General features: G+C 45.0%; 1 protein-coding gene across 5 annotated transcripts in view; it reads left to right on the top strand.

Moving 5' to 3' along the window:
- Positions 1-24,911, top strand: part of BBS2 (Bardet-Biedl syndrome 2) — a 25,893-nt gene extending 982 nt beyond the window's left edge. The window contains exons 2-18 of one of the 5 annotated variants that reach the window (XM_035898724.1): positions 2,547-2,774; positions 3,151-3,276; positions 3,554-3,616; positions 6,987-7,064; positions 9,239-9,343; positions 10,282-10,368; positions 11,668-11,803; positions 13,763-13,902; positions 14,681-14,825; positions 15,407-15,578; positions 16,621-16,750; positions 17,402-17,533; positions 18,053-18,190; positions 18,658-18,770; positions 19,269-19,417; positions 20,346-21,278; positions 24,883-24,911. In XM_035898724.1, coding sequence (XP_035754617.1) covers positions 2,598-2,774; positions 3,151-3,276; positions 3,554-3,616; positions 6,987-7,064; positions 9,239-9,343; positions 10,282-10,368; positions 11,668-11,803; positions 13,763-13,902; positions 14,681-14,825; positions 15,407-15,578; positions 16,621-16,750; positions 17,402-17,533; positions 18,053-18,190; positions 18,658-18,770; positions 19,269-19,417; positions 20,346-20,452 — 1,998 coding nt within the window. In that variant the 5' untranslated portion in view covers positions 2,547-2,597 and the 3' untranslated portion in view covers positions 20,453-21,278; positions 24,883-24,911. Of the gene's footprint in view, positions 1-1,713; positions 2,080-2,443; positions 2,775-3,150; positions 3,277-3,553; positions 3,617-6,986; positions 7,065-9,238; positions 9,344-10,281; positions 10,369-11,667; positions 11,804-13,762; positions 13,903-14,680; positions 14,826-15,406; positions 15,579-16,620; positions 16,751-17,401; positions 17,534-18,052; positions 18,191-18,657; positions 18,771-19,268; positions 19,418-19,557; positions 19,668-20,345; positions 23,882-24,882 lie in introns of those variants that run through there. The other 4 variants (XM_035898725.1, XM_035898727.1, XM_035898729.1 and 1 more) reach the window with 4 other exon arrangements.
- Positions 24,912-25,623: the final 712 nt, after the last annotated feature.

Here is a 25,623-nt window from a genome sequence, read left to right as displayed (position 1 = left end):
GGCGGGAACGGGAAGCGTTGTGTGCGGCCTGTTTGAGTTTTGAGATACAAGCAAGAGAGGATTAAATTTAGACTGGATATAAGGAAGAAATTCTTTATAATGATGGTGGTGAAACACTGGCACAGGTTGCCCAGGGAGGCAGTGAAGGCTCCGTGCCTGGGAACGTTCAAGACCAGGTTGGATGGGTCTCTGAGCAACTTGATCTGGTTGAAGATGTCCCAGCCCATGGTGCGGGGGTTGGGCTGGATGGCCTCTGAAGGTCCCTTCCAACCCAAAACATTCTATGATTCTATGAAACAGGTTGACAAAATAGGTTGATAAAAGGTTGACCTGGGGTGAGCAGTGGGTTTTGTCTACCTGGACTTCTCCAAGGCTTTTGATATGCTTCCTGATGGCCTCCTCCTGGAGAAATTCATGTGTTATGGCCTGGACGAGTGGTCTGTGGGGTGGGTGGGGAATGGGCTGGCCGGCTGCACCCAGAGGGTGGTGGTAAACAGCTCTTTGTCTGACTGGCAACCCGTCACCAGCGGGGTCCCCCAGGGATCGTTATTGGGCCCAATGTTATTCAATGCCTTCATAAGCGATGTGGATGACCCAACCCAAAACATTCTATGATTCTATGAAACAGGTTGACAAAATAGGTTGATAAAAGGTTGACCTGGGGTGAGCAGTGGGTTTTGTCTACCTGGACTTCTCCAAGGCTTTTGATATGCTTCCTGATGGCCTCCTCCTGGAGAAATTCATGTGTTATGGCCTGGACGAGTGGTCTGTGGGGTGGGTGGGGAATGGGCTGGCCGGCTGCACCCAGAGGGAATAGCTCTTTTACTAACTGGCAACATGTCACAAGCGGGGTCTCACAGGGTTCGATATTGGGCCCAATACTATTCAATATCTTCATAAGTGATCTGGATGATGGGCTCAAGTGTAGCCTGAAGAAGTTTGTAGATGATACCAAATTGAGTGGGGAAGTAGACATTCCAGAAAGGAGAGCCACCCTGCAGGAAGATCTGGATAATCTGGAAGAATGGGCTAACAAGAACCTTATGAAGTTCAACATGGACAAGTGTAAGGTCTTGCACCTAGGAAAACACAATCCAGGAGTGCAGCACAACTTGTGATCCACCTGGCTGGAGAGCAGCTCTGTGGAAAGGGACCTGGGGGCCCTGGTGGACAACAAGCTCAATATGAGCAAACAGTGCACTGCTGCGGCCAAGGAGGCCAACAGGATGCTGGGTTGCATCAACAAGGGCATCACCAGCAGAGATAAAAGAAGTCATCATCCCACTCAACTCAGTGCTTGTCAGGCCCTACCTGGAATACTGTATACAGTTCTGGTCCCTGCTGTACAAAAAAGATGTGGACAGGCTGGAGGGGGTCCAGAGCAGGGCCGCCAAGGTGATCCAAGGGCTGGGAAGCCTCTCTTGGCCATGTGAGGAAGGGCTGAGAGAGCTGAGTCTGTTCAGCCTTGAGAAAAGGAGGCTCGGAGGGGATCTCATCACTGTCATCCAGTATTTAAAGGGTGGCTACAAACAAGATGGAGACTCCCTTTTTACAAGGAGTCACATGGAAAAGATGAGGGGTAATGGGGAAAAGTTAGTTAATCCTGGGAAGATTCTGACTGAACACAAGAGGGAAATTTTTCACAGTGAGTTCAGTCACCCACTGGAATAATCTCCCCAGGGGAGGGGTTGACTATGCCACATTGGACACTTCTAAGGCTCAGCTGGACAGGGTGCTGGGCCATCTTGTCTAGACTGTGCTCTTGCCCAGAAAGGTTGGACAGATGATCCTTGAAGTCCATTCCAACCTGGGATTCTAGGATTCTGAAATACAACCCAGCTGACAAACAACACGTGAGTCGAAACCTAAACTCATGGAGGTTGCTGTGAACATCAACGTGGTTCATCTGTGACGTTTCCCTGCATTATCATTCAGTTTATTCTGGAGCCTTTAGGAACACCACAGAACCAGGACTTGTCAGGGAGGCAGACTGTGCAGCTGTGAAGCGGAGGCTGTTCAGCCGTGATATCCCCTTGATCCCCTGGCTCTCCTCCAGACAGTCATGGTGACCAAATATTGGTCAGTGAGAATAAAAACTTATTTATCACATGGGCCCCTTTTTAAATTAGCCACATTCAACTACAGATGGAGGTTACAGAGGTTACCAGGCAAATTGTCCTGAGTATTTGGGGGTTTTTTGGTAGCACTGTTACCAGCTGGATCTCACCAGTTTATTGTTGCTCCCTTTGGTTTGTTTTTTTCACCTGACTCTGAAGATGTCAGTTGCTGTTTTTGGAAACACACAAACCAGTGGTGGCACAGCTCTGCTGGCTGGGGTTTCCTGCCATTTCCCTCTCTTGGAGTAGTTTAAATAAGAACCATCAGAAGCCATATTGCAAGCAAAACCCCCAGGTCTTTTGTTCTCACTTTGGGTTGAGTGAGTGCCCTTCCTCCCCATCGAAGTTATTATCCAAACAGTAGTCTTTAATGTTTGTATACAAACAGATGCCTGCTTTGTGATAAGACTTCTATCTTTGTTTCTACAGGTTTTTATTCACAGCCCTCACGCCCGAGGGCAGAGAACAAGCACAAGCCGAATGGTGCAAAGTAACCAAGATTCGGACATTTCTCTTCTCAACATTAATCAAGGGATCACTTGTCTAACTTCGGGAGTGCTGAACCCTCAGCTTGGTTACGATTGTCTGCTGGTGGGAACACAAACTAATTTATTGGCTTACGATGTATACAACAACTCAGATTTGTTTTACAGAGAGGCAAGTTAACCTGTCTGCTTTTTTTTTTTTTAGTATCTTCATTGTTCTCTTTTTCTTTCCATTCTGAAGATGATGGTTTTTATGTTACTGTGTCCACTTCTGTTCTTTGCATTCGTTATATTACTGTATTCAGAGCATTTCGCCTTCAAAATATCTGGAATATTTCGAAAGAAAAATGTGAGTGTGGTGTACGCACGTGCGAGAGCAAATTTTCGTAATGTGTCACACAGCTCTTAGCGAGACAAAATTAGAATATTAATCAGCATTCAGAGCTCAGCTAAACTGCGAGTGATAATGTTGGAAGCTCTCTCTTTGATTTGCGTACTCCAATGGCTCACTGTCTGCTGTTTCTTTTTCCTTTAATGTTTCTCTGTAGGTTTCAGATGGAGCCAATGCCATAGTTCTTGGAAAGCTGGGAGATATTTCATCGCCACTTGCTATTATTGGTGGAAACTGTGCCCTGCAGGGCTTCGATTATGAAGGAAACGACCTTTTTTGGACAGTAAGGCTATGCATAATGCTTTCGATGTTATGACAAGATTCTTTCAATGGCACTAATTCCTCTTGATTTTTTTTTTTAATCCAATAAATATTAATTTGGTTGTTGATCTTTCTTAATTTATCTTGGACCTTAAGCTGTATTTTGCTCATGTATTCATTGCACCTGGGTGTTGCGTGAATGTCAACTACATCAATTGTTCTGTTGCAGTTGAGATCATAAAAATAGTTTAGCTTCTGCCAGCTATCATCCGTATTGAGGACTGTCTGTCTCGTTCTAGGTTACCGGAGACAACGTTCGCTCCTTAGCACTGTGTGACTTTGATGGTGATGGCAAAACTGAGGTTTGTAACCACTTACATGTGAATTCAGCTCTTCTCATGGTCTTGTAGTGAAACGATAATAAAAATGCATGCGTTATCAAATATGACTGACTTGTATTACCAGCTAGAGTCATCTCTGCGTGGAAGTTGTGCCTTTTTTGGGCTCTCGTCCGGCAAAGACATGTGCAATTGCTTGGTCCATGTACAGGGAGCAGTGCTGGTCTCTGGCCCTAGTGGGAGCGTGTAAATCTGGGTGTATCTGGGTTCTCTGCATCATTACTGTCTTGCTTTGGTGAATCAGTTGCCAGCTTCAGTGGAAAACCTCTCGGGGTTTTTTTTTTTTTTAACTACAGCAGGAGAAGTACAAAGAAACGCCTGTGATTATCAGTTGCACTATTTCAGTGGCATTTCTTGAATGTGGTTACATTTTACATTTCAGAGAAACAACCTGCAAGCATCTTAAATGTAAAAGCGAGCTCTTAAAATGCTTTGCTGTGAAGAGCTTCGCTTACCATTGGCAAAATGATAAAATCTTTCTTCACATCCAGTCCTCCTGTTTCTGCACAGTGATGTGGGGAAATGAAATATTCTTTGCTTTTCTGATTTAAAATGAAGATAACTTGTAACAAGCATCTTGTTAATAAAATGAGGGATGACCAATAGGAAACAGCTGCCGCTCTGATCGTGCAGGCTGCAAGGGATGGATGAAGTCGTGGATTCGTATGATGTTCTCTGTTGTAAATGTTCTTCCATCCCGAGTGAATTGGAGGATCGTGCTTAGAAATATGAACCTTTAATCATAGAATCATTAAGGTTGGAAAAGACCTCTAAGATCAGGTCCAACCATTAACCCAACACCACCGTGGCTACTAAACCATGTCCCCAAGTGCCACATCTACATATTTGGTTTTTTTTAACACCTCCAGGGATGGTGACTCCACCACCTCTCTGGGCAGCGTGTTCCAATGCTCGACCGCTCTTTCAGTGAAGAAATTTTTCCTCATATCCAATCCAAACCTCCCCTCACACAACTTGAGGCCATTTCCTCTCGTCCTGTTCCTTGTTACTTGGGAGAAGAGACTGACCCCCACCTGGCTACACCCTCCTTAAGAAAAGTAGTGTCTTTGTAGTATATGTTAGATGCAAGTAAATACCATGTTAAATCACCATGCTAAAAGTTCTTACTTTTGTCATCTGTCTTTCAGTTTTAATCATAATTCTCTAAGGTTTTCTATTTAGTTCTCCAAAAACCCTTGCTTGGAATGTTTACTTGGATGATGTAATGTTTACAGTGATGTGTAAAGGGCCTCTACACTTTTTATGTGTTTTTTATAAATACTGAACCGATGCAGACCCTTCGCTTGATTGGGATCTTCAGGAAGTGAAAAAAATTCATGTTTTCCAATCAATTGCTGTGCAGCTTCTCTTGGGGTGTATTTTTTTAATGTGCTGAGGGGTGGTTATAGAAAGTGGAGATGGCATATAAAGATTCAGAAACCAGGAAACTGATCTATGACACTAATTGTAAATATTTTGCACTTGTGCTTCCAGGTGTGGTTGGTTTTGTTGTTGTTTTGCTGGGTTTTTTTCTGCTTGAGAAAGGTTCCTTCTCAGCGGTTGGTGTAATCTGATGCTGCTTGGAGCAAAGCAGTGTTGGATGCGTTATCCAACTAACTTACCCTGCCAGTTAGCCCAGCATGCATTTGCTGAGATTTTTTTTTTTTGTAAAGGTCTTTTTAATTATCTAGGTCTTGTTTTTTTTTCTTCTTAGTTGTGGCTTTTGTGAAACTGCCTCTGGTTTAAAAATGAAGTTCTGAGAAAATGCACAGAAACCTCTTTTAAAATTGTTGGTTTAAATTGTTGTTTATCACTTTGTGTCTTATCTGATAAATGGATGTGCTAGCTTCATTTCCGTTCTTCCCGCCCCGGTAAAAACACGTCTACATTTAAAATGGACTGATTTTAAAATTGCATGAATATACTTCTGTTGTTTAGCAGCTAACAAAACTAATTTGTTGTAGTCACTGTCTTCCTCAGGATTTTAGGTTGATACAGGTTACTTCCTCCCATCTCACCAAAGACTTGGGGGGGAAAACTTTCTTGTTGCTTTTTCAAATTCCAGTGGAATGAAGGTCACTGAGGTGGATGAATTGAATGAAACTAAATGAAAAACACATCATCTAGGCACCTCTGGGAAATGCAACTTCACCAGTAATTTTTGCAGGGTTCTGTGCTTTTAGCTGGTCACTTTTTGCTGGTAGTTACAACTTGTCAAGAAATCTGTACCTCTTACATATGTTGTTTGTTGTAAATTATTTCAGTAGCTACAGTAAGTTTAGCTTGGTGCAATTTAGTTTGTCATCATTTGAAGCATCTTTGGAAGAAAAAAAGCCTTTAATCTTTTTAAAAACCTAAATTCCATATGGATTTGTGTCTATTCTGCCAAGTAAAGATGGAAGACTCACCAGTTCCAGTGGGGAAAGGTAGTGCCAGGTTTTAAACTTTCATTTATAATTCTGCCATTGATTTGATGGGTGACTTTATGGGCAAGGCACTAAGCAGATCTGTTCCTTGGTTTCTCGATTTGCAAAATAGAAGCCATGACTTGTCACCGTCTTTAGAAGGTGCTTTTCCACGGATCTTCTTTTCAGTTAGTACCTTCTATCTGCTCAACTAGGAAACGGGAAAAGAACTAAGATGCAAGAAAGGATAAAGAATGAGAATGCAGAAGACCCAATTCAGTGCTGATGTCCTGTTTGTATAACCTTTTACATCAAGTTAAAGCCCACTGTACCTATGCTTTGCAACAGTGGCAGCCACGATTTAGGCTGGAGGAGCAGTGGTGGTTTGATACTTGGGTTCATTGGGTTTGAGGGGTTTTTTTGTTTTGTTTTAAAAGAGAGGTGTTCAGTGCTAAGCAATGATTTTTTTTTTTTTTCTGGCTGTTTGCTCCGAGGCTAGTAACTGGGAATTGCTGTTTCTCTGAACCCATGTAGTACAAGTCAGAACTGAGCTGCAGGTCTCCTGCTCCAGCACAGGCAATGTAGTATTTTTGATGTGTATAGTTGCAGTTACGAATTACAATGCTGAACCTTTAACAGCATAGCCCTGATGTTCCAAAGTCTCTTTTCTCATTCCTACCCCAGATATTTCACTATGCTTTTGTAGAGTCTCATTGACAAAAAGAGGTATAACTAATACTTGATCGATGGGAGGCTTTTGAAATCTTGTCTTGACAGAAGATATCTTTTGTTTCACTTTTCATACAGCTGTTAAAACCTCTTCATTGTTGGACTTGGAATATTTATGTGCCCTTTTGGTCCTGGAGTATGTCCTTTTTATTTCCTTAGCTTGAATAAGTATTTTTAAGGTAAACTTTTTTTTTTCCTAGCTTCTTGTTGGCTCTGAAGATTTTGACATCCGGGTGTTTAAAGAAGATGAGATCGTGGCAGAGATGTCAGAGACAGAGGTAAATTACTTCTAGCTAATGTTTATTATAATTGCTGATGGAGCTGAAAACGTTGTGTACTGTAAAGCTTCTCTGGTTACTTTGGTTTAGATTTATTGCATAGTTAAGTATTTACTTAACTATTTGGCATGGTATCTATTCTGCTAGAACTGCAAAAGTTAGTGTTTAATAATGTCTTTCATTATGCTTTGTTTATTTACAAACCTTTTACCAGGTTGAGAAAAGTAACTATCTCTTGACTGAAAGGCCAGGCCCTGTCCAAAGGCGATTTAAAGTTACTGGATTGCGGTTGAAGCTCTTGGTGCCTTCTGAGCTAAAGAATGTCTTCTGTAGTTTTCCTCAAATGCGTTGACACAATCCTGATGAAGTAACTTGCCCCTGTGTGTATCCAGGCAGTGCATGGCAGGGTAGAAGGGGGCAGCCCAGGTGAAACAGGAGGTTTGTATTGCAGTTGGGAGTTAAACGCTGGCATTATAAACAGAGCTGCACCTTCACAGTGCCTAAAGTAAAATACAGGGCAGATGGGTTTTCAGAGTGGTAACCAAAAGGTGTGGGGGTTGCTGTTCAGCTTAAGAACCAAGATATCCCCACAGTTAATTTTTGGTTGATTGGAAGGGAGAAAGATACCCTTATTGTTGCATTTAGGGGTTTTCTTAGCCTTCTCATGACCCTTCTGGGCCCAGGGTAGAGTAAGGACACACTGCAGACCTTAGTCCTTGAAGGTCTGAGGTCTGCTGCTGCCTGAGTTAGGAATAAAAGGCTTAGTTAGCTATTAAACCACTTATGAAGAGCTGTAAAAGGTAAATCTGGGCAGTGTTCTAGAAAGGACGCTGTTGCTATCGCTGGAATTAGAACTGGGCCTATACTTTGTTCTGCTGTCTGTACAGTAGCCAGTCTAGAGTCATGTTGTGATTTCTAGTTAAAGGGAGGCTGAAGGTCCATCACACTCATATGATTTACCTCCAGATCCACAGTGGAATTGTTTTAAATTCATACCTGCAGAGTTTTTAGAGGCCTGATACAGTCCTACTGCTCTAATTCAAAAGGGCACAGCTGCACCTAAACCTTGCTGTTTAGGAAGGTAAATTGAGGGAGCAAGGGCTTTGTACATTATGCTTGGTTTGGAAGACTTGAATAGTTTGCATTTTCCATGTTTAGTCGCTCACTCTGGTGAAACTGAAACTGTCGACTGTTGTGATTCTTGGCTTTATAAATGGACAATCTGTTATTAAAGGGAGTATTGCTGTCTTTGAGTTTGACTGTTGCTGGGTCTTCTGTCTGTCCTTACTGGGTGCTCGTGATTCAGAGGGTATTGTTACTTGTGAAAGGCTTTGGAGAAGATCCATTAGATGGAAGGGTAAAGGATTTGGAAACCATGCTTTATGGTAAAAAAAAAAAAAAAATCAGGGAGCAGTCAGCAGAGTTTAATAGTCTCCTGTGCTACGTTGCACAGAAGGCCAGGCAGATGATTGCAATCATCCTGACATTAAAATCTCTAGTCTTACTGCGTGGAAAAACCTGCATTTCCAAGCACTGAGAGCTCAGTGGAGAATTGTGAGGTAATGGGTCATAAAAGGAGTGAGAATCGGGCAGAGTTGTGACTCTTGGGTCTTTCCCTGGAGCTGTTACTTACTCAGGTGTTCTAACTGTGTTCCAGAAAAAGTCCAGCTGTGGAAGCTGTTAATTTTTATCTCGCTAATCTTGGGCAAAGGTTTTCTACCCAAAATATCTCTAGGGCTTTCCCAACCTATGTAATGTGGAATTCCTTAGCATCCTCAGCTCCTGAAGCTTGAAGGAATGTTGGGTGTTTGGAGTAGGTTTTCAACGATAATGTGTTAGCACTGATCACCACAGGAATCCTATGAGCAGTTGTGTTGCTGCTTGTGGTAGGAAATACTTGGTCAAAGCTCACAGTTTGAGGGCAATTCTGCAATCTTTGCTGAAGTGTATCTCAGCGCTGGCAGTGCAGCTTGTGTGAGGAAATCCTACGAGGCCTTTGGTGATTTCCAACTGATTTTTAATAGGTATTTAATGCTTCTTACAATAGACTTATTTACCATTTAAATAGTGTACAGCTCATATGGTAGAGAGATTGTAGAGTCTTTTCTCTGTTACCTGAAGATGCGGAAGTTTTCATTCCTGTATCCTCTCTCTCCCTCCTTTCTCCCCACAAGACGATTACTGCGCTTAGCCCCATGTATGGCAGTCGGTTTGGCTATGCTCTCTCTAATGGGACGGTTGGAGTTTATGACAAGACAGCCCGCTACTGGAGGATTAAGGTTAGTCCAGTGTTAGAATTTTCAGTCATCACTGAAAATTTGAAGGCTGCTAGGAGATCCGGTACCTAATCTCAGGTCATTCTGATGTTATGCCAACTCCTTAGATTAATTTGACATTTTCTGCAGAGTGTACCACTTGGTGTAATTTTTTTTTGTACAAAATCTACCTATTCTTATAGATACATGCAAAATGAATACCATATCAGTACTTTCAGTGCTTTTTGGGACTGTTGGTTATGGCTTAAACAACACTGATATAACAGTACCACTAGGGATGCTTTGGCTTCGCCTTGTTGCTTAAGCAACAGAGAAACTTGAGTTCACCGTTAGAAAAGGCCTCTGGCTGTATTGCTGAATCAGTACACTGTTCTTCAGAGACTGAATTAATCTCACATTATCCATGTTCAAAGTTAATTTTTCACATGAAGAGCAATTTGCTGCTGCAACAAGTCATATTGGCAAGATCCTTTCCTCGTGCTCTTTTCAATATTCTTAACATAACACGGATTGGAGCAGTCTGTGTAATAGTAATAAGTGAAGGGATTCCTTGGGAGGCGGCAGGAAGAGGCCAATGGCTTTCCTCAGTGTTCTCATTTTGTGACAGCATTGAAGCCCTGATTTTTAAATTTTTTTTTCCTAGAGAATTTGGCTTTTTGCATTTTGTTTCCGTGAGTTCTAATCCATCTGCTTGGATGAAAATCTATTTAAAGGAAGGATCAGGTCCTCTGAGAGCAGTGGACTAGATTTGTAATGCAAGGGCTAAGATTTCAGAGATGTGTGTGACCTTACAGATAGTGATGCTCAAACTTCCTGTTTGACATTTTTGTATTTCTTTCTGTAATCTCTGCAGACTCATACTCCAGTGTCTTACATGTGTCAAGCGTGTTCGATTTTGAAATACACCCAAGCTTAATTTGTTCTTTGTTTCCTGTCCTCAGTCTAAGAACCATGCAATGAGCATACATGCATTTGACCTGAACTCTGATGGTGTCTGTGAGTTGATCACTGGCTGGTCCAATGGAAAGGTGAGTTTATACAGGGGGGAATGAGTAGCTGTAAATCTGGAAGCTGTGTTTGAACAAGGCTGTTAAATCATCTGAAGGAGAACAGCCAAGAAATTAAAAAGACTGTTGAAAAACTGAGTGCTGAAGAACTATTGCAGTAAACCTAGTTTGGCTGGTGAATCCTGTGCCAAGTGCAAGATCAGAGAAAAGCTGCTTCCTCTGATTAGCTCGGGCTCAATTGCGAAGGGGTGGTACGTTGTTTCCATGGTAGCAGAGATCATATGCCACATCCTAGAGCTCGTGCGTGTCTCTTTTCAGCTGTGTCTTGAGCACATGCTAATAATCCCCTGCTATGCTTCCTGAATGTTCTCAGACTATGGGCCAGACAGAGCGGTTATGTAACAGGAGAGCAGCGTCAGTCTCGGCTATGGCAGGATTAATGAAGCGTTATTTAATTTTATGTAAAGGCATTCTATACAGCTCATTAGTAGTCTCTTAAGCCTGTTGCTTGGTATTCCCCTTTGCCAGAAATGACTGTTCTAGCTTCCAAATCTCCTCTGGACGCAGCTTGCCAGGTTTTTTTTTTTGTAAAGCTATGCTTTTTTTCTTCACACCTCTCATTACTCTCATTAGCCTGGGGGAATTTAATTAACTTCATATCAAGCTGGCAGTCTAGAGCCCAGATATGTTGTAACTTATGTTGGATTAGGTGTATAACATCGTTAAAGAGAGAACCTCTCCTTGCTTCACTCCTTTTTCTGTTCTTTTTCACTGGTGGTCTCTGCCCTGCTTTTGGTCTGAAGCAGTCCCTAGCTCCTAGAAAGAGTAATGCTGACTCCTGTGCTTTGGAAAAGACACGCTGCATGGAACTGAGCCTCCCTCACCCTTCTTCTCCCATGAAAGATAACTAAGGTGGTGGTATTTGTGTGTTTAAAAAAAAAAAAAAAATATTCACTGTGCAACGGCTGCAGCTAAGAGGAGAGATTGTAAACACTGCATTAGGGTTATTTCTGGTTTAGTCCCATCGTGGCCACGTTGATGTGCACATAACCTTCCCAGTGCAGACTTGCAGTCCCCTTCTTTCCTTCCTCTTGTTTGTAACTTAGGAAGGCATCTCTGAAGAGCAGTTCCTTCCAGCAGAATCATTTCTTGATACTTTTTTTTCACATGCGGTGTTCTGGTCAGCAAGAGCTGCAAGTTCACTTGCAGTTCTGTGAGTGGAACTGGCTTTTGGTTAACAGCTCGGAGTACGGCCTGATGTATGTTTTGGAGTTAGCTTTTTCTGTTCATGCTGTGCCTTGGAACTCTTTGTTGTTCCAGGTTGATGCACGCAGTGACCGAACTGGGGAGGTCATCTTTAAGGACAACTTTGCTTCCTCAATTGCAGGAGTGGTGGAGGGGGATTACAGAATGGATGGGAGCACCCAGTTAATCTGCTGTTCAGTTGATGGCGAAGGTAAGAGCATTGTTCAGGATATTAATTTAACACACAATAATATCAGGCACGTCACATCAACTCAGATTAGCTAAATGTTCTTTCAGTTCCGTAGGCATTTTTGTGTGCCAAATCCCCTTCGCTTTATGCGAAGTTAAGGGAATTTTGAGTTGCGCTATCTGCAAACAGAATTTTGAATATTGCCATCTCCGTGATAATCGGCGTGTTTCATTGTGATCCAAGAAGCCATCAGAATTAATTTGCTTAGTGGAAGAAGTCCCATCCTAGTAACACAAAGGTAACTGTAGTCAGTATGGACCATGGTTCTTCAGGCAACGTTATTATGGATGAATGTATAGGAAATCTTTTTTCCTATATGTGATAATTCTTTGGTCACTTTACAGTGTGTAAAGTGGTTTAGAAGGCTAAGGGTGTGTTTTGGTTTTCTTCTAAAGTAGAATAGTTTTTATATTAAAAATTTTAGATGTTAACAGCCCTTTGTTTCCTGGAAAATGCTATCCTGAGACTGGAGAACTGGTGGATTTATCCCACCGTGCATTCAAGAAGTCAGACCTGGTTACTGTGAGTGGAAACAAATACGATTGCAGATTATTTAAATAAGCTCAGCATGAATTTACAGGGATGGCTCCAGGAGAGACACTGGTGCGATTATCCGCCTGCTTGGCGTCAGTGGCCTGAGACAAGCAGGTCTGGCACAACCCTTTTGGAACAAAAGCCTGTCCTTGTTAAATAGCAGAGTGTTTTGCTGTCTGTCTTAATCACAGGCTGTGGGGATGTGCTGTGCTTGGGCTTCAGCATATAAACCTTTTTCCCAAGCTTACAGAGGGGAATGTGGGAATGTTGTACACAGTTCTGAAGATACCTTGTTGTAGCAGAGCTGTGTAGGTTAATGTCACTCAACATGATTGTGCTCTTCTGGTGGGTACCAAACCTTGGCACAATGGGGATCCCCTTAGGCTGGAGCCTTTAGGCATTATTAGATAGTAATAGCCCTGTTCTTGGGGTTACATGGACAATGCATTCTCATAGTCCTTGTCATCAGAGTTCTGTTCAGGGCCAGGATCGTTTCACATGAGGTCAGCATCATTTCACATGAGGTGTTCTTCTGCATTTCAGTGTATTTTTCTGTCTTGCTCTCATTTTAAATGAGTGATTCTTTCCGAAATAATGAAGTGGGTCTGTTCAGTGGAGGACAGCATGCATGCTAAATGCTTTTCAAGTTCCCTGCAACTTTTTACTGGGGTTCCATAGTCAGGCAGCATATTCTGTGCAGGTATCAGTTTTTTGTCCCCATCTTTCACTGTCAGCTGCAACCTGAGCACGCAGCCCTAGAGCAAAATGGAATTTTATAGCAAGTGTCTTTGTCTCATCATCTGTTCAGCTCTTCTGTCTCCATGGGCGGTTGGAGACACTTACCATAACCCTGCTCCACTGGGCTACTGGGAAACAGGTCTTACCCCTTGAAGTGAAGTATCCCTTGATTTGGTGAAAAACTAATGTGGGTAAATCTTGTTTACTGGCTGATTAACAGTGACTTACAGTCACCTCCAGACAGTAACAACTCCTCTGACCAGCTCTAGAAATCCAGGTACACGCTTTGTTAATTTTGCATAATTGCAAACTTGCCTAAGCACCTGCAAGAGTGATTGCAGTGGGAATCCTCTTGCAAAAGGACTGGACGCTGCACTTGTCTTCACAGGTGAAGATAGCTTAAAGACAGGTTGGAAATTCACCTTTTTTCTGTTTTTAAATGTGTGGTTCTCTTGTCCTGATCACCAAGGAAGTCAGAAGCTCTGCGGGTGTAAATTGGTGCTCAAGTTTTCAGCTGAATGGTACCAGCTGAAGACCAGAATCAGTGTCTGCTGCTGAGGTGGTACAAGGGGGTCTTGTTACGGAAGCAAAAGTTTTGGGGAGGCTGCAGGGCTTTGCTGAAATTGGCTGTGTTTTGTTTCTGTGCAGTCCGAGGCTATCTGCCAGGAGGGGAGGAGATGAAAGGAAACCTAATGGATACAAGCGCTGAGCAGGATCTGATCCGAGAACTTAGTCAAAAGAAACAAAATCTGCTGCTGGAATTAAGAAATTATGAGGAAAATGCAAAGGTACTACTTAAACAATGTGCAGGGCTGAAACACACCTTTCTATTGCTATAAACCTGGAGGAATCTGGGAAGCAGTCGTGGGGCAGTCCAGGCAAGTCAGAGCTGTAACCTGTTAGGATGCAGTGAAATCGTCTGCTGGGGATTTCTGCTGCTGCATCTGGCTTGCTCCTCGTGCAAGTTTGGAACTTGCTTTTTGCATTTTAATCAGTAACATTTTCCTTGCTCCTTCATCTTGCCGGAGCATTTGGGTTTGGAGCTGGATTCTATTCAGCCTGTGCTTTGGCTTATGACTGCAAACTGTAAATTTCAATGCGTGAACCAACTCAGGGGTCATAGAGGATTGTTTGAGAGGATCAGGTGAGTGGGAGCCCTGCCAGGGTATAGGAAGCGCGCTTGTGGCTTGATGGTGAAGGCGCAGAAATAAAGAGCTTTGAAAAATAGTCAGAGGAAAGAACAGTAAATGACCACCATAGCAAAAGCGTGGAATTACATAAGCTTGTGCCTAAAATTGAATATATGTTAAGTGCTTTTCTGAATAAAGGTTTGGGTACAGAGCTGAGATCCGTCGACAATAAAGCACTTGAACAAATTGTACCACAGGTTTCCACAGCTCCATGCCTAATCCAGCTGCTATTCGTAGTGATGTGAAGGGGTCTGGGAATTGGTCTAACACAACCTTCTCCTGCAAGAAAAAAGAACTGACTTGTGCGTATGTTCTCCAGGTCACTTGAATGAAAATCTTGACATTCTGAATCTGAAGGGTATGTGTTTTGCAACAGGCTGAACTGAACGCTCACTTGAAGGAAGCGGATGGGCAGAGAGGTGTGATTCCAGCGAATACCCAACTCCAGACAGCCCTCTCGGTTAATCTGGGCTCTGACAGCCAGTCTGCCCACGTGGAGCTGTGTATTTCCACCACAAATGGTGAGTGGTAACCTGCAACCATTGATATTCATTTCATGTAAATTCATGCGACCATTTAGTTATATTTAGCTGAGGATTTGCCTGTCTCCCCTTTATTGTCTGTAATTTCCCCTTTGTGGTTGCTTTCCTTTCACAGAGTTTTAAATCAAGCTGTGTTCCTTTGGTGGATCTCAGGGGAGAGGAGTTTGATGGAATTTGTTTCTTGTTATGTATTATTTTCCAAGGCAATTAACATTTAACGTGGATGAAACAAGTCTCGGTGCTCCCTGCAACACTCCCTGTGTTGACTCTAAACATTAACCTACAGCCGTGTTAGTGAGGGTGGTGCATGAGTGCAGCTGGACCTCAGCTGGCCTTATATGCAAAACTGGAACTACCCCAAGATAGCAAATGCACCTAGCACCAGGCGTGCTGAGGTTGCAGGCAGGTCCAGATGTGGTACTGCCTGTCATCTGGGGTATTTTAACAATTCAGAGGAGGGAGTGTAAAGAGTTGACTGTGCTTAATTCTGCAAAGAGTGGTAGTTTGTTGCCAGAGGCCAGCTGTTAATCTAGAAACTGCTTTTTCTTCTTGTTGCTAAGACACAATCATCCGTGCTGTGCTGATCTTTGCTGAAGGCATATTTGAAGGAGAGAGCCATGTGGTACACCCCAGTCTCCAGAACCTCTCCGGTTGTGTTCGTGTTCCCCTTACTCCACCCAAAGATGTCCCTGTGGATTTGCACATCAAAGCCTTTGTGGGTTACAGGAACAGGTGAGTTCTGTGTCCTGGTCTGTCCTGGTCTCCATAGCCAACTGCATGACCAGAGAGCAGCAATGATGTGGCTTCACGCTTGTCCCTTGAGAAGTGCACCGTTAATTCCCTGGTGCCCCACTTCTTTCTGTTACTGAAAGAAGAGCTGGAATGCTTTCTTAAAAACACTTGCACCCGTGATGCTGAGCTCTTCTCCAGACAAAGTCTACATGCTCCAGAGTTGCTGGGACCTGCTGTGCTCCAGCCCTGCCTTTAGGGGAACAGTGAGCATTTCTTGTCCAGGAGATACCTGATCAAGGGTCTCCAGAGGGAGCTGGGAGAGGTGGCGGCTGTACCCCGGCTGCCTGCTCAATGTGGCTGCCTCTCTGGGCCCAAGTGGTGGCTGCTCTGGGCAAAGTACTTGAGCAGGCCTGGAGGCACAGTGGTGTCTTTCAAGCGATGAAATAACCCTGAACCCATTTGTCTTCAGGGCAAGTAGAAAGTAGCATATGCCTGATTTCAAGGCAATGCTTTTCCGGTTTCCTGTAAAAATAACACGTCTCTTCCTATACACTTGACACCAGCTTTCTCCCTGCCTGTGTCTGCCAGAACTGGCGGTGCCTCAGGAAGCAGCCTCCTTTCCCTGAATCGGGAGGCGTATTTTGTGAGCTAGCCAACCACTGCAGAAATCACGTATGGGACTGAATTCCCTTTTTGTTTTCTCTGTTTGTCTTTATTATTGCTTTTAATAAGACTTCACTGAACCTGTCAAGAAAATATTCAATCACATAGTAAGATGTAAATGTCTTAGCGTAGAGAATATATTTCATGGGAAGGATTATGGAAAATATATGCAGTAGGGTGGAATCATTCAATCTCATAATGGGTTAAGCCTGGAATTTCCAAGTTCCAGTGTTTTTTCTGGGAAATGGTAAGCAGCTGATTCTGCAGTGGGAAGCTGCTGATGTCAGTAGCCAGCTAAAAAAGGACCAGGAACCGTTGCAATAGGTGAATCCCTGGTATGTTAGTAACTGTCTCCATTTCTCCTTTGGGTTGCTTCCAGCACACAGTTCCATGTATTTGAGTTGACAAGACAGCTTCCCCGCTTTTCCATGTACGCCCTGAGCAGCTCGGACTCGGCCACGGAGCCGCTGAGCTTTGTCAACTGTACAACGAATGAGAGGCCGCAAAGGGTGAGTTTCTGCTCTGCTTCCTATTTTCCTGGTCCTGTGTGCAGATACTGCAGGTGGAAGGACTGCAATTGGCTTGAGATTTCTGAGAGCAAAGGAAAAATTACGCAGTGACCTGAGAACAGGAAGAAGGCTGTACAGCGCCCGGATAATGGCTCGGTTTCACAACAGATGAGCAGCAGCGCTGTAGCTTTGGCTCTAAAACACCTGAATTGTGGGGTGGTAGTAATTAGAGCTGGCTGTTCCCCTCATAACCATAGGGCTCTGCTGTAGTTACATGACTTTGACTGCATTAAATAGCAAAGGCAAAAACCAAGATGAAATTAAACTTTCCTTTAAGTTCTTGCTGTAGAACCAGGCCTTGCTTCCAGCTTTCTCTGGTCTCCAGGCCTGGGTTTTCGTTTTGAACCTGGGCTGTGGTCTCTGGTTGTTGGATTTGACTTCCTTACAAATACTCATCTTTGGAGCAGGGAATCAACTGCTCCCATTCCAACAAGTTCATGATGTGGGTTTAGGGGAGCAAATTGGAGTAAAGGAAATTTTGAGGTACCCTGAACAGAGTGCCTTGGTGCACACCACATGCAGGGACATCGCCTGGTTCTCCAGGCTTTCCACACGGGTGATGGCTGATGCTCTTAATTTTGTTTCTGCAAGGTTGTTATGTGGCTGAATCAGAGCTTCTTGCTACCAGAGGATGCAGAGTTTCAGAGCGCTCCCTTTCAGGTTTGCTTCACTTCCCTTCGTAATGCAGGACAGCTCTGCCTCAAAATCAAACCTGGCGGAGAGGTGAGTACCTTCGTGGACAAGGGGAACACCCATTTAATTATACTCCAGTGAAACTTAGGAGTGGTGCCAACGTGAGGAAGTAAAAATGAAGAAGTGAACAGGCAGCGGAAGTACACATTGAGGGACGTTTTTGGAAACTTTTGGGTCTGTGTACTCTTAGTGGGTAAAATTCCAGGGCCAGTTAATGAAGAAAACTGCTTAGCCTACAGATCTGTAGGAAGGTATTTGTTCCCACACAGAGTGGTTTCAGGGAGCCATAATTTGAGGCACAAAGGCTGCCTGTAACTTTTGCACCGGTCCTGTATGCACAAATGCCTCTTTGACCCAGGCCTGAATAAAAGCCCCTTTAAAATTGGCCTCTCCTTATCTACTTAAAGCCGTAGAGCTTGCTCATGCAACAATTTTTGCCTCGTGACCGAATGAACTGCTTTGAGCCTGGAGAGGCAGTCCTGCTGGGCAGTTCTGGGAGGTGTTTTGGCACAGAAGAGCGCTGAAGTGCTTTCCTTCCTTTCTTGACAGATTTCCATCAACACAGATGATATTGATCTGGCTGGTGACATTATCCAGTCCATGGCCTCCTTTCTGGCCATTGAAGATTTGCAAGTGGAAGCAGATTTCCCTGCCTACTTTGAGGAGCTGCGGAAAGTGTTGGTCAAGGTGGGGAGGCATTGGGCATTTCTGAACTGTCAGCTAAGCAGTCACTGGGGGGCATTTGTATGACGGGATTGCTAAACTGCTTGACCTTCCTTGTGGAAATCACCCAGCGACAGCTTGCTATATATTCTGTGCAAAGACAATGGGCCACCCACCACTTTTGGTTTATTCTTTGTTCTGTGGAACAGGCACTTGGTCCCCAGCAGTTGATTGTTCGGGATAATGTAAATATGTTGCCTGGGAGATTGAGCTGTGGATTTGGGTCAGGGAGTTAAGGTCTGTGTCTCAGCCTGATCACAGGGTACCACCCTGGCAGCCAGGGTTTGAGGGGAAGGAAAGTGGTCCCAGGGGTGCTGGTGGGTTAAGTTGGGATGTTATTGCCTATTACGCTAGGCTGAGGATTAATTTCAAAAATTACCTGTATGCCCAGAGTGTGGGGGCCCTTTCTCATGGCTGTTTGCCTCGGCCAGGTGGATGAGCACCACTCAGTGAATCAGAGGCTCACTGCTGACATGGCCGAACGCTCCAACCTCATCCGCAGCATGCTAGTTCAGGCGGAAGACGCACGACTCCTGGGAGACATGTGAGCAATTGCTGCTTAACTTGCGTAGTTTGGGTTTAGACCGGCCAGTCTTTGCTTTTCAGGCAGAAAAAAAGCACAAAAAAACCATTTGTGTGATCTAGGGATTGCATAGTTACAACTCTTGATGTAGAATTGATACCTTTGCTGGTCCCACCATGAGCTCTTCCTGAGCTTTGTTGTGTTCTTTAGGTGGAAAACCAGTTTTGGAAGGCAAAAGAGCAAGGGTAGGGGCTTAGTATAGAGCCAGTGGGGTGAATCAGTGTTGAGATGGTGAGATACATTAGAAAAGGTGCATTAAGGGAATCACAGAATCTTTAGTAAAATAATGAGGATAACCAACACGTCTAGCCAAGTCTGTTGTCTTGTAGCTGGCAGAGACGTGGGTAGCCATGGTAGCCGTCACAACCATGTATCACTACACTGTCATACTGACAAACCAGAAATTACTTTCTTGTCCACAGAGATGCAAGCAAATAATCGGACTGCTTGTTCCCTCAGGAAAAACATGAAGACACGGTACATCGAGCTGTATGATCTTAACAGAGATTTAATAAATCAATACAAAATCCGTTGCAACAATCACACGGAGCTGTTGAATAATCTGAAAGCTGTGAATCAGGCAATCCAAAGAGCTGGGCGGTTACGTGGTGAGTACCTGTGTTTGGAGGGAACGGGGAGTCTAGTACCCCAGTGAGGCAGAGAAGATGCGTCTCGGAGGCCACCTGGGTTAGTTAAGTGACTTTCTGGCCTGAAACTAAGCTAGCAGAAGTAATTTCTTATTTTTCAGTCATAGCCAAGTGCCTGTGATGGTCAGCTGTGAGTGTCCAGTATAAATCTGGGATCACAAGGTTAGAAAGAACAGCTCAAAGCCGTTTCCAGCTTTCTGGGTGGTACAGGAGTTGCTGGGTTTGTTGAACACAATTGAAAAATCATTTTTACAGTAGTGTTTCAGTTCTTAATTTATTATTCAGCTTTTAGGGGCAATGGATGCAAACTGAAACATAAGAGGTTTCAGTTGAATATGAGGAAGAACTTCTTCACTCTGAGGGTGGCAGAGCACTGGAACAGGCTGCCCAGGGAGGTTGTGGAGTCTCCTTCTCTGGAGATATTCAAAGCCCGCCTGGATGAAGTCCTGTGTAGCATGCTCTAGGTGAGCCTGCTTTAGCAGGGGGGTTGGACTAGATGATCTCCTGAGGTCCCTTCCAACCCTTACAATTCTGTGATTCTGTGAAAAAAACCAACCCAACAACTTAAGCAGGGCTGTTCATCTATATTATTAGTCCTGTAAGTCTTTGGGGAAGGAGTTGGGGTTTTTTGTCGATTTATAGCGCTCCCCTTTCACCAAGTCCTTCAAGCTCTCCTATAGTAGAGCTACATATGAGTCTTCTTTAAAGAAAGGATTTTATTTACGTATCAGAAGAAAGGTGGCATTTCACAGTGAGTTTAAAAAAATATTTGGAAGAAACCCCTAAATTTTGAGACTGAATCAAATAAATGTTTTTACCAGTTTCTTACTCAGTAACTGAACTGTGTTTTTCTTCTCTTCCCCCACATTTTTTTTTTTTCTCTTTACAGTCGGCAAACCTAAAACACAAGTGATCGGTGCTTGTCGGGATGCAATAAGAAGCAACAACTTCAGCATGCTCTTCAGGATAATGCGGGTGGGAACAGCCTCTTCTTGAAGTGACTGGAGGCGGAGCAGTTGCACGGAGGCAGCGTTGCCGTGCAGCTGGCAGATAACAGACCAGTAATGACCCACGGTTAATTCAGTCCCCTGCTCCACCGTAGGGTGAAGTAACTGCAAAGGTAGCATTTTAGTTAAGCCATCAGGTAAGAAGTGTTGTTATGGAGGCCAAAGCTTTGTCAAGAAAGCATCCGAGTTTAAGCGCAGATGTGGTATTTATGCAAGACAGAGGTGGGACCCTAGAACAGTTATTTTTCTTACGGTAACTTAATTTATGTATTTTAATATATTTTGTAGTTAAGGCATTGGCCTTTTCCATTAAAATATAGACTGGCTTGACTGCTTTTGCTCTGATTTAGCTGGGGAGGTGCGTATGGCTAAGTGTGTTTTTTGGGGGGGAAAAAACCAAACTGCTTCTCTGGTTTTGCTGCGTAACCTCTGCGTGCACTAAACACTTCAGCTCTCTGTGTCAGAGAATCCCGGGTTTCATGATGGGGATGTGCTGCTTTCTAGGTAAACTGCCATTTTTAGAAGCACCAAAGGGATAACATCTCCCTGCTGGCTCTTAAAGCCAGAAGATCTTTGAAAGCCGTCCAGTTCCACGATCTACGCAGGTAGGAAGTGGTCTGTTCCATACCTGACGCTCTCCCCACACCTGGATTGCAGGAAGTTTTGCTTCCAGCTACTGGTTCTGCGCTGCTGCTGGAAAAAAATGTGGATACTGAGGTGGACAGGGGTGCATTTCGCCAATGACAAAACCAAACTACACCCAAGCCGGTGCATACTTACAAAGAGCTGGCAGTACTTAATGGGATCAAAAGAAGGTATTGAAAACACCTCTTTGGCTCCTGCTCAAACCTGTTTAATAATTGTGGGATCTCTTAGAATTGGATAAAATATAAAACATGGCAAAGCCATATCTTAGATCTACAAATACTTTAGAACCTTTGCCAAAGCAAATTTCTTCCAGAAGCTAAAAATACCCTGCACAGGCTGGAGGTTGGGCCCCAGTGCTCGCAGCTTCTGCCACTGTTCAGTGCAGCTACTGCTGCATGGGTGGGTGTTTGCAGCGTGGGCGGGCAGGAGGCAGTCGGCCACCATGAAGCAAAGTTTTCGGGCAGCTTCTTGGGGCTGTCGGGGGTATTCACCTCCTGCAACGGGTCTGTCTCTTACTTGCTACTATGGAATTAAAGCCAGCGGCCCACCATTTGCTACAGAGTGACTGGTCAGCATGCAGCCAGTTGAACAGGGAACATAATTCTTGCGGTGTGTTTTAATCCCCAAAACAGCCACTGCTTCGGCCCCTTCAATACGGAGAACTGTGCTGCCAAAAGCACAGATCTCTGTCACTTCAGACCTGCAGCAGGAGCTCGTTTGAATCCTTTGAAGAACATGGTTGTTAGTCAAATCCAACTCCTTAGTGAGAGGCTGCTGAGCCACCCATGCTGTTCTAAGCAAGCGAGCTTTAGGGCTTGATTATGGAACAGTCTCTTGGCACAAGCTCTGGGCTTTCTGCCACCTGCTATACCTGTTCCCACTGTTTCAACCTCTTGTTCTTTATGTTTAGAATCCTAATGCTTATATCTGTGTAGTCTGTTCAATGACAAGAGCGTGGCTCTGACCAGAAAGCACCTTTCCCATCAGCCTGATTTTCCAGCCCCACACACCAGGCACTTCCAGCCCCAGCTCTGTTTTGCTCTGGGCAGTGAGCTTGGTCCTTTGGTCACAGTCCAGACCTCTGATAAGGCTGGTTTTCCCCTAGCTAAGGTTTCTGACAACAATTTGTCATTCATTTTCCCATTAAAAGCAACTTTTATCTTACCTTATCTTATGCCCAAATGTAAAACCCATGTCCTGTAAACTGAAGCGATACAAGATTTGCAGTTGCCTGTAGAAATGAAGCAGCCCTTGGCTGGTGTGCAGCAGCCAGCTGACGTGAGCTGAACCTGTACCGAGAGATCAGTGGCAAATGGTCCCCAGCCCAGGACTAATGCCTAGTGAATCCCGCTCTCTGGCATGGGAACTGGTCGCAGCAGGTGAAGCTGCTGGTCAAGTACAGAACAACCTCTGAAACCACACCAGTAGAGCTGTGCATCGCTAAAAATCCATGGGCAAGGCTGCTTGGACGGCACCACGCCTTGGTACACGTGCTGGGGATCAGGTCCAGGCCACTGTCCTGCCAGTTTGGAGTTTACACAAACCCAAACAATTGGAACTGACGCTTGACAACAGGTTTATCTGCCTTTAGCCCCTGTTTCTCCACATCCTGTGGATCGCTGCTCGAATTAATACCAATTCACTGAATGCCCGATGTCAGAACTTTACTGCGTGCTTAAGAATGCAGAAACTGTTCCTTCCGCCTGGTCTACAGCTAAACTGTTTTACTCTGCTCCGTATTGAATTGTTCCTGTTCTCAGCCAATTGGCAAACCGATAACCACCAAATCCCCCAAAATTTGTTGGGAAGCATTTGCGTAACTCGGCACTTCAGTAACTGGAAGCTGCTGGTACCCAGCACCGAGTGCCAGGCTTGGGAGGTGCAGTTGGCTGGTGGGAAACCTACATCCTGGTACCACCTACCTGGTCCCCGTCTGTGCGAGGGGTGAAGTTTCTGTTCACTGCTGCTCACGCTCCGTAACTGTTCGCTTAACTGTTCTTGAGCCTATTTTTCTGTATTGTCCTGCTTACTTGTTTTATGGGTACATACATATTTCATGCTCCTCTCCATAGATCAGAGTACTTTGCAAGTGGCTTTACCTAATTGTAAATGCAGATTTATACCCAGCAATGGATATATATGTATGTATCTCCATAAAAATGTAGATGGACCATGTATGGAGAGGGGTCCATTATCAGTGCAGGCTAAATGAAGCCCCCTCTCCCCAAGTCGCTCACGTCGCTTGGAATTTGGGCAAGCGGAGTCTTTCCCTTGTACCTGCCGCGTGTGGGGGCTGCCATTGGCTTTCAGGACCGAACAGGAAGGGTGGGAGAGCAGAGCAGAGATGTGTTGATTTTTAAATCTTTGAATGCTAACTGCAAATCTGGCCTCTTAAATTACTTCATCTCAGTCACCACAGGCAGAAGGGTGGTTCCGTGTGTGAGCAGATAGATATGGGCTGGCTCAAGTAGAGGCTGGTATGCCCTCTAGTGTGTTATTTATTATGAAAAAGCAGGAAGCTTCAGAGAGCCCAGCTTCTTCCCAGCCTTCTGGGAGGTTGTTCCAAGATCTACCAAGCAGGCTCTCACGTTGGCAATGCAGCAGAATAAGTAACTTCGTTTTGTTAATTAATTTATTCCGACCTTTGCCTGGCTATGCTGTGAATAGCTGTGGTATCTGTCACCTTTGTTCCAAACAATTCACAGAATCCCAGCATGGCAGGGGTTGGCAGGGCCCTCCGGAGATCACCCAGTCCAACCCCCCTGCTCAAGCAGGCTCACCCAGAGCAGGGTGCACAGGACATTGTCCAGGCGGGCTTTGAGTATCTCCAGAGAAGGAGACTCCACGGCCCCCCTGGAAAGCCTGTGCCAGGGCTCAGTCACCTTCCAAGTCAAGTTCTTCCTCCTGTTCAACTGGAACCTCTTCTGCTTCAGTTTGTGCCCATTGCCCCTTGACCAGGCGCTGGGCACCACTGAGAAGAGTCTGGCTCCATCCTTGTGACATCCACCCTTGAGATATTTTTGATGAGAGCCCGTCTCATCCTTCTCTTCTTCAGGCTGAACAAGCCCAGCTCCCTCAGCCTTTCCTTGTAGGGGAGATGCTCCAGTCCCCTCATCATCTGTGTAGACCTCCTCAGGACTCTCTCCAGTAGTTCCTCATCCTTCTTGAACTGGGGAGCCCAGAACTGGATGCAGTGTGGTGGTGTTTCGTTCCCCCCCCTCCCCCCCTTTGAAACCTTCATTACTTGTTCTGAGCTGCTCCAGTAGAAAGAGACAAACACTTCTTTCTCCCTGGGAACAGAAAGGCAGCAGAGTGCCTCAGAAACCAATGATTCACAAAGAAGGGAATCCTGCCCGTGATTCAGGATCTGGTTCTAGCTTCATCCCGTCGCCTTTTTAAGTAGCATAAAAGAGTAACAAAGGAAGGCTGAAACCAAGCAAGAAAGTCTCGGCAGTGCACAGAGAAGTCAGCTTAGGGAGAAGAGTCAGAATACAAACAAGATGGTGGAGCTCTCGTGCTAGCAGCTTGTAGCAACCACGTTTCTGCTGTTCTCCCTGCCCAGCAGGAGGGAAAAGCCAGGGACTAAACTGACACTGAAACTGTATGGGCCAATGCCTCAGGCTCTGAATGGCTGCATTCTCCCCTTGCCCTGGCACCAGCAGGGGCTGACACCTTTCATTTTAGAAGTAATGGCAGCAGCTTTGTGTTTCAGTGTTTCTTTTTTCAAACCTTGTGTGTTGGGATCACAGCTGAAGGTTGTTGTTCCTGTAGCTTCATGAAGTCATCCCCAAAGGATGTCCTGCTGTGCCAAGAGGGGTGCAGAGTCCTTGGGTGCCGACACAGATGGCCTTGCTTTGAGCTTACTGCTCCTCTGCTGCAGTCTTACACCACCGTGCTGGTTGTCACCAAGAGGCCTGGAACTGGAGAAGCAGCAGGCCCCAAGCCAAAGCTACCCTCTCCTGACCCAGGAGGAAGGAAATGTGCACGTGCTCCCCAGCTTGCTGCAAGCCCAGGGCCTGCGCTGAATGGCTTGGAAGAGCTGAAGCTACACCTGTGTCTGCTCATTGCCAAACAAAAGAAGTTTTGGGCAAGCATGTGCAGGCCAGGGCTAAGCCTTCCTGCAAGGTGTTCCACAGCCTGGCTGCTGCCTGAAGCAACCAGCACAGCTCTGTGACAGCACCTCGTGGTGGCTGGGCACCTTGGAGGCAACAGCCCGGCACGCTCTCCTGCTTGCAGTGAAGGTGGGCTGGTGAGCAGCACCGAAGGCATGCACGGAGGGGGAAGGTATGGCACCGAGACCGCTGCCTTTCTTGTGCTCTTTATCACAGGAGCTGGGTATCTGCGACCTGGAAAGCTCTGAGCTGATCTCCAGTGACCGAAGCCACGCTGGAACCTCCCAGACCCCAGGACAAAACTTTGTGTGACACCGAGGCCATGCTGTTGGTGACCCTCCTGCTGCCTGCGGCTGAGGAGCCAGGGAGAGGTGAGTTATGGCCTTCCTGCCACCAGCCC

Source organism: Egretta garzetta, unplaced genomic scaffold (genome assembly GCF_000687185.1).
Source record: "Egretta garzetta isolate BGI_Z169 unplaced genomic scaffold, ASM68718v1 scaffold27, whole genome shotgun sequence".
In the NCBI taxonomy this organism is placed as follows: Eukaryota; Metazoa; Chordata; class Aves; order Pelecaniformes; family Ardeidae; genus Egretta; species Egretta garzetta.
Note: the sequence above shows the minus strand (reverse complement) of the source record. Positions and strands in the feature narration are given on the sequence as shown.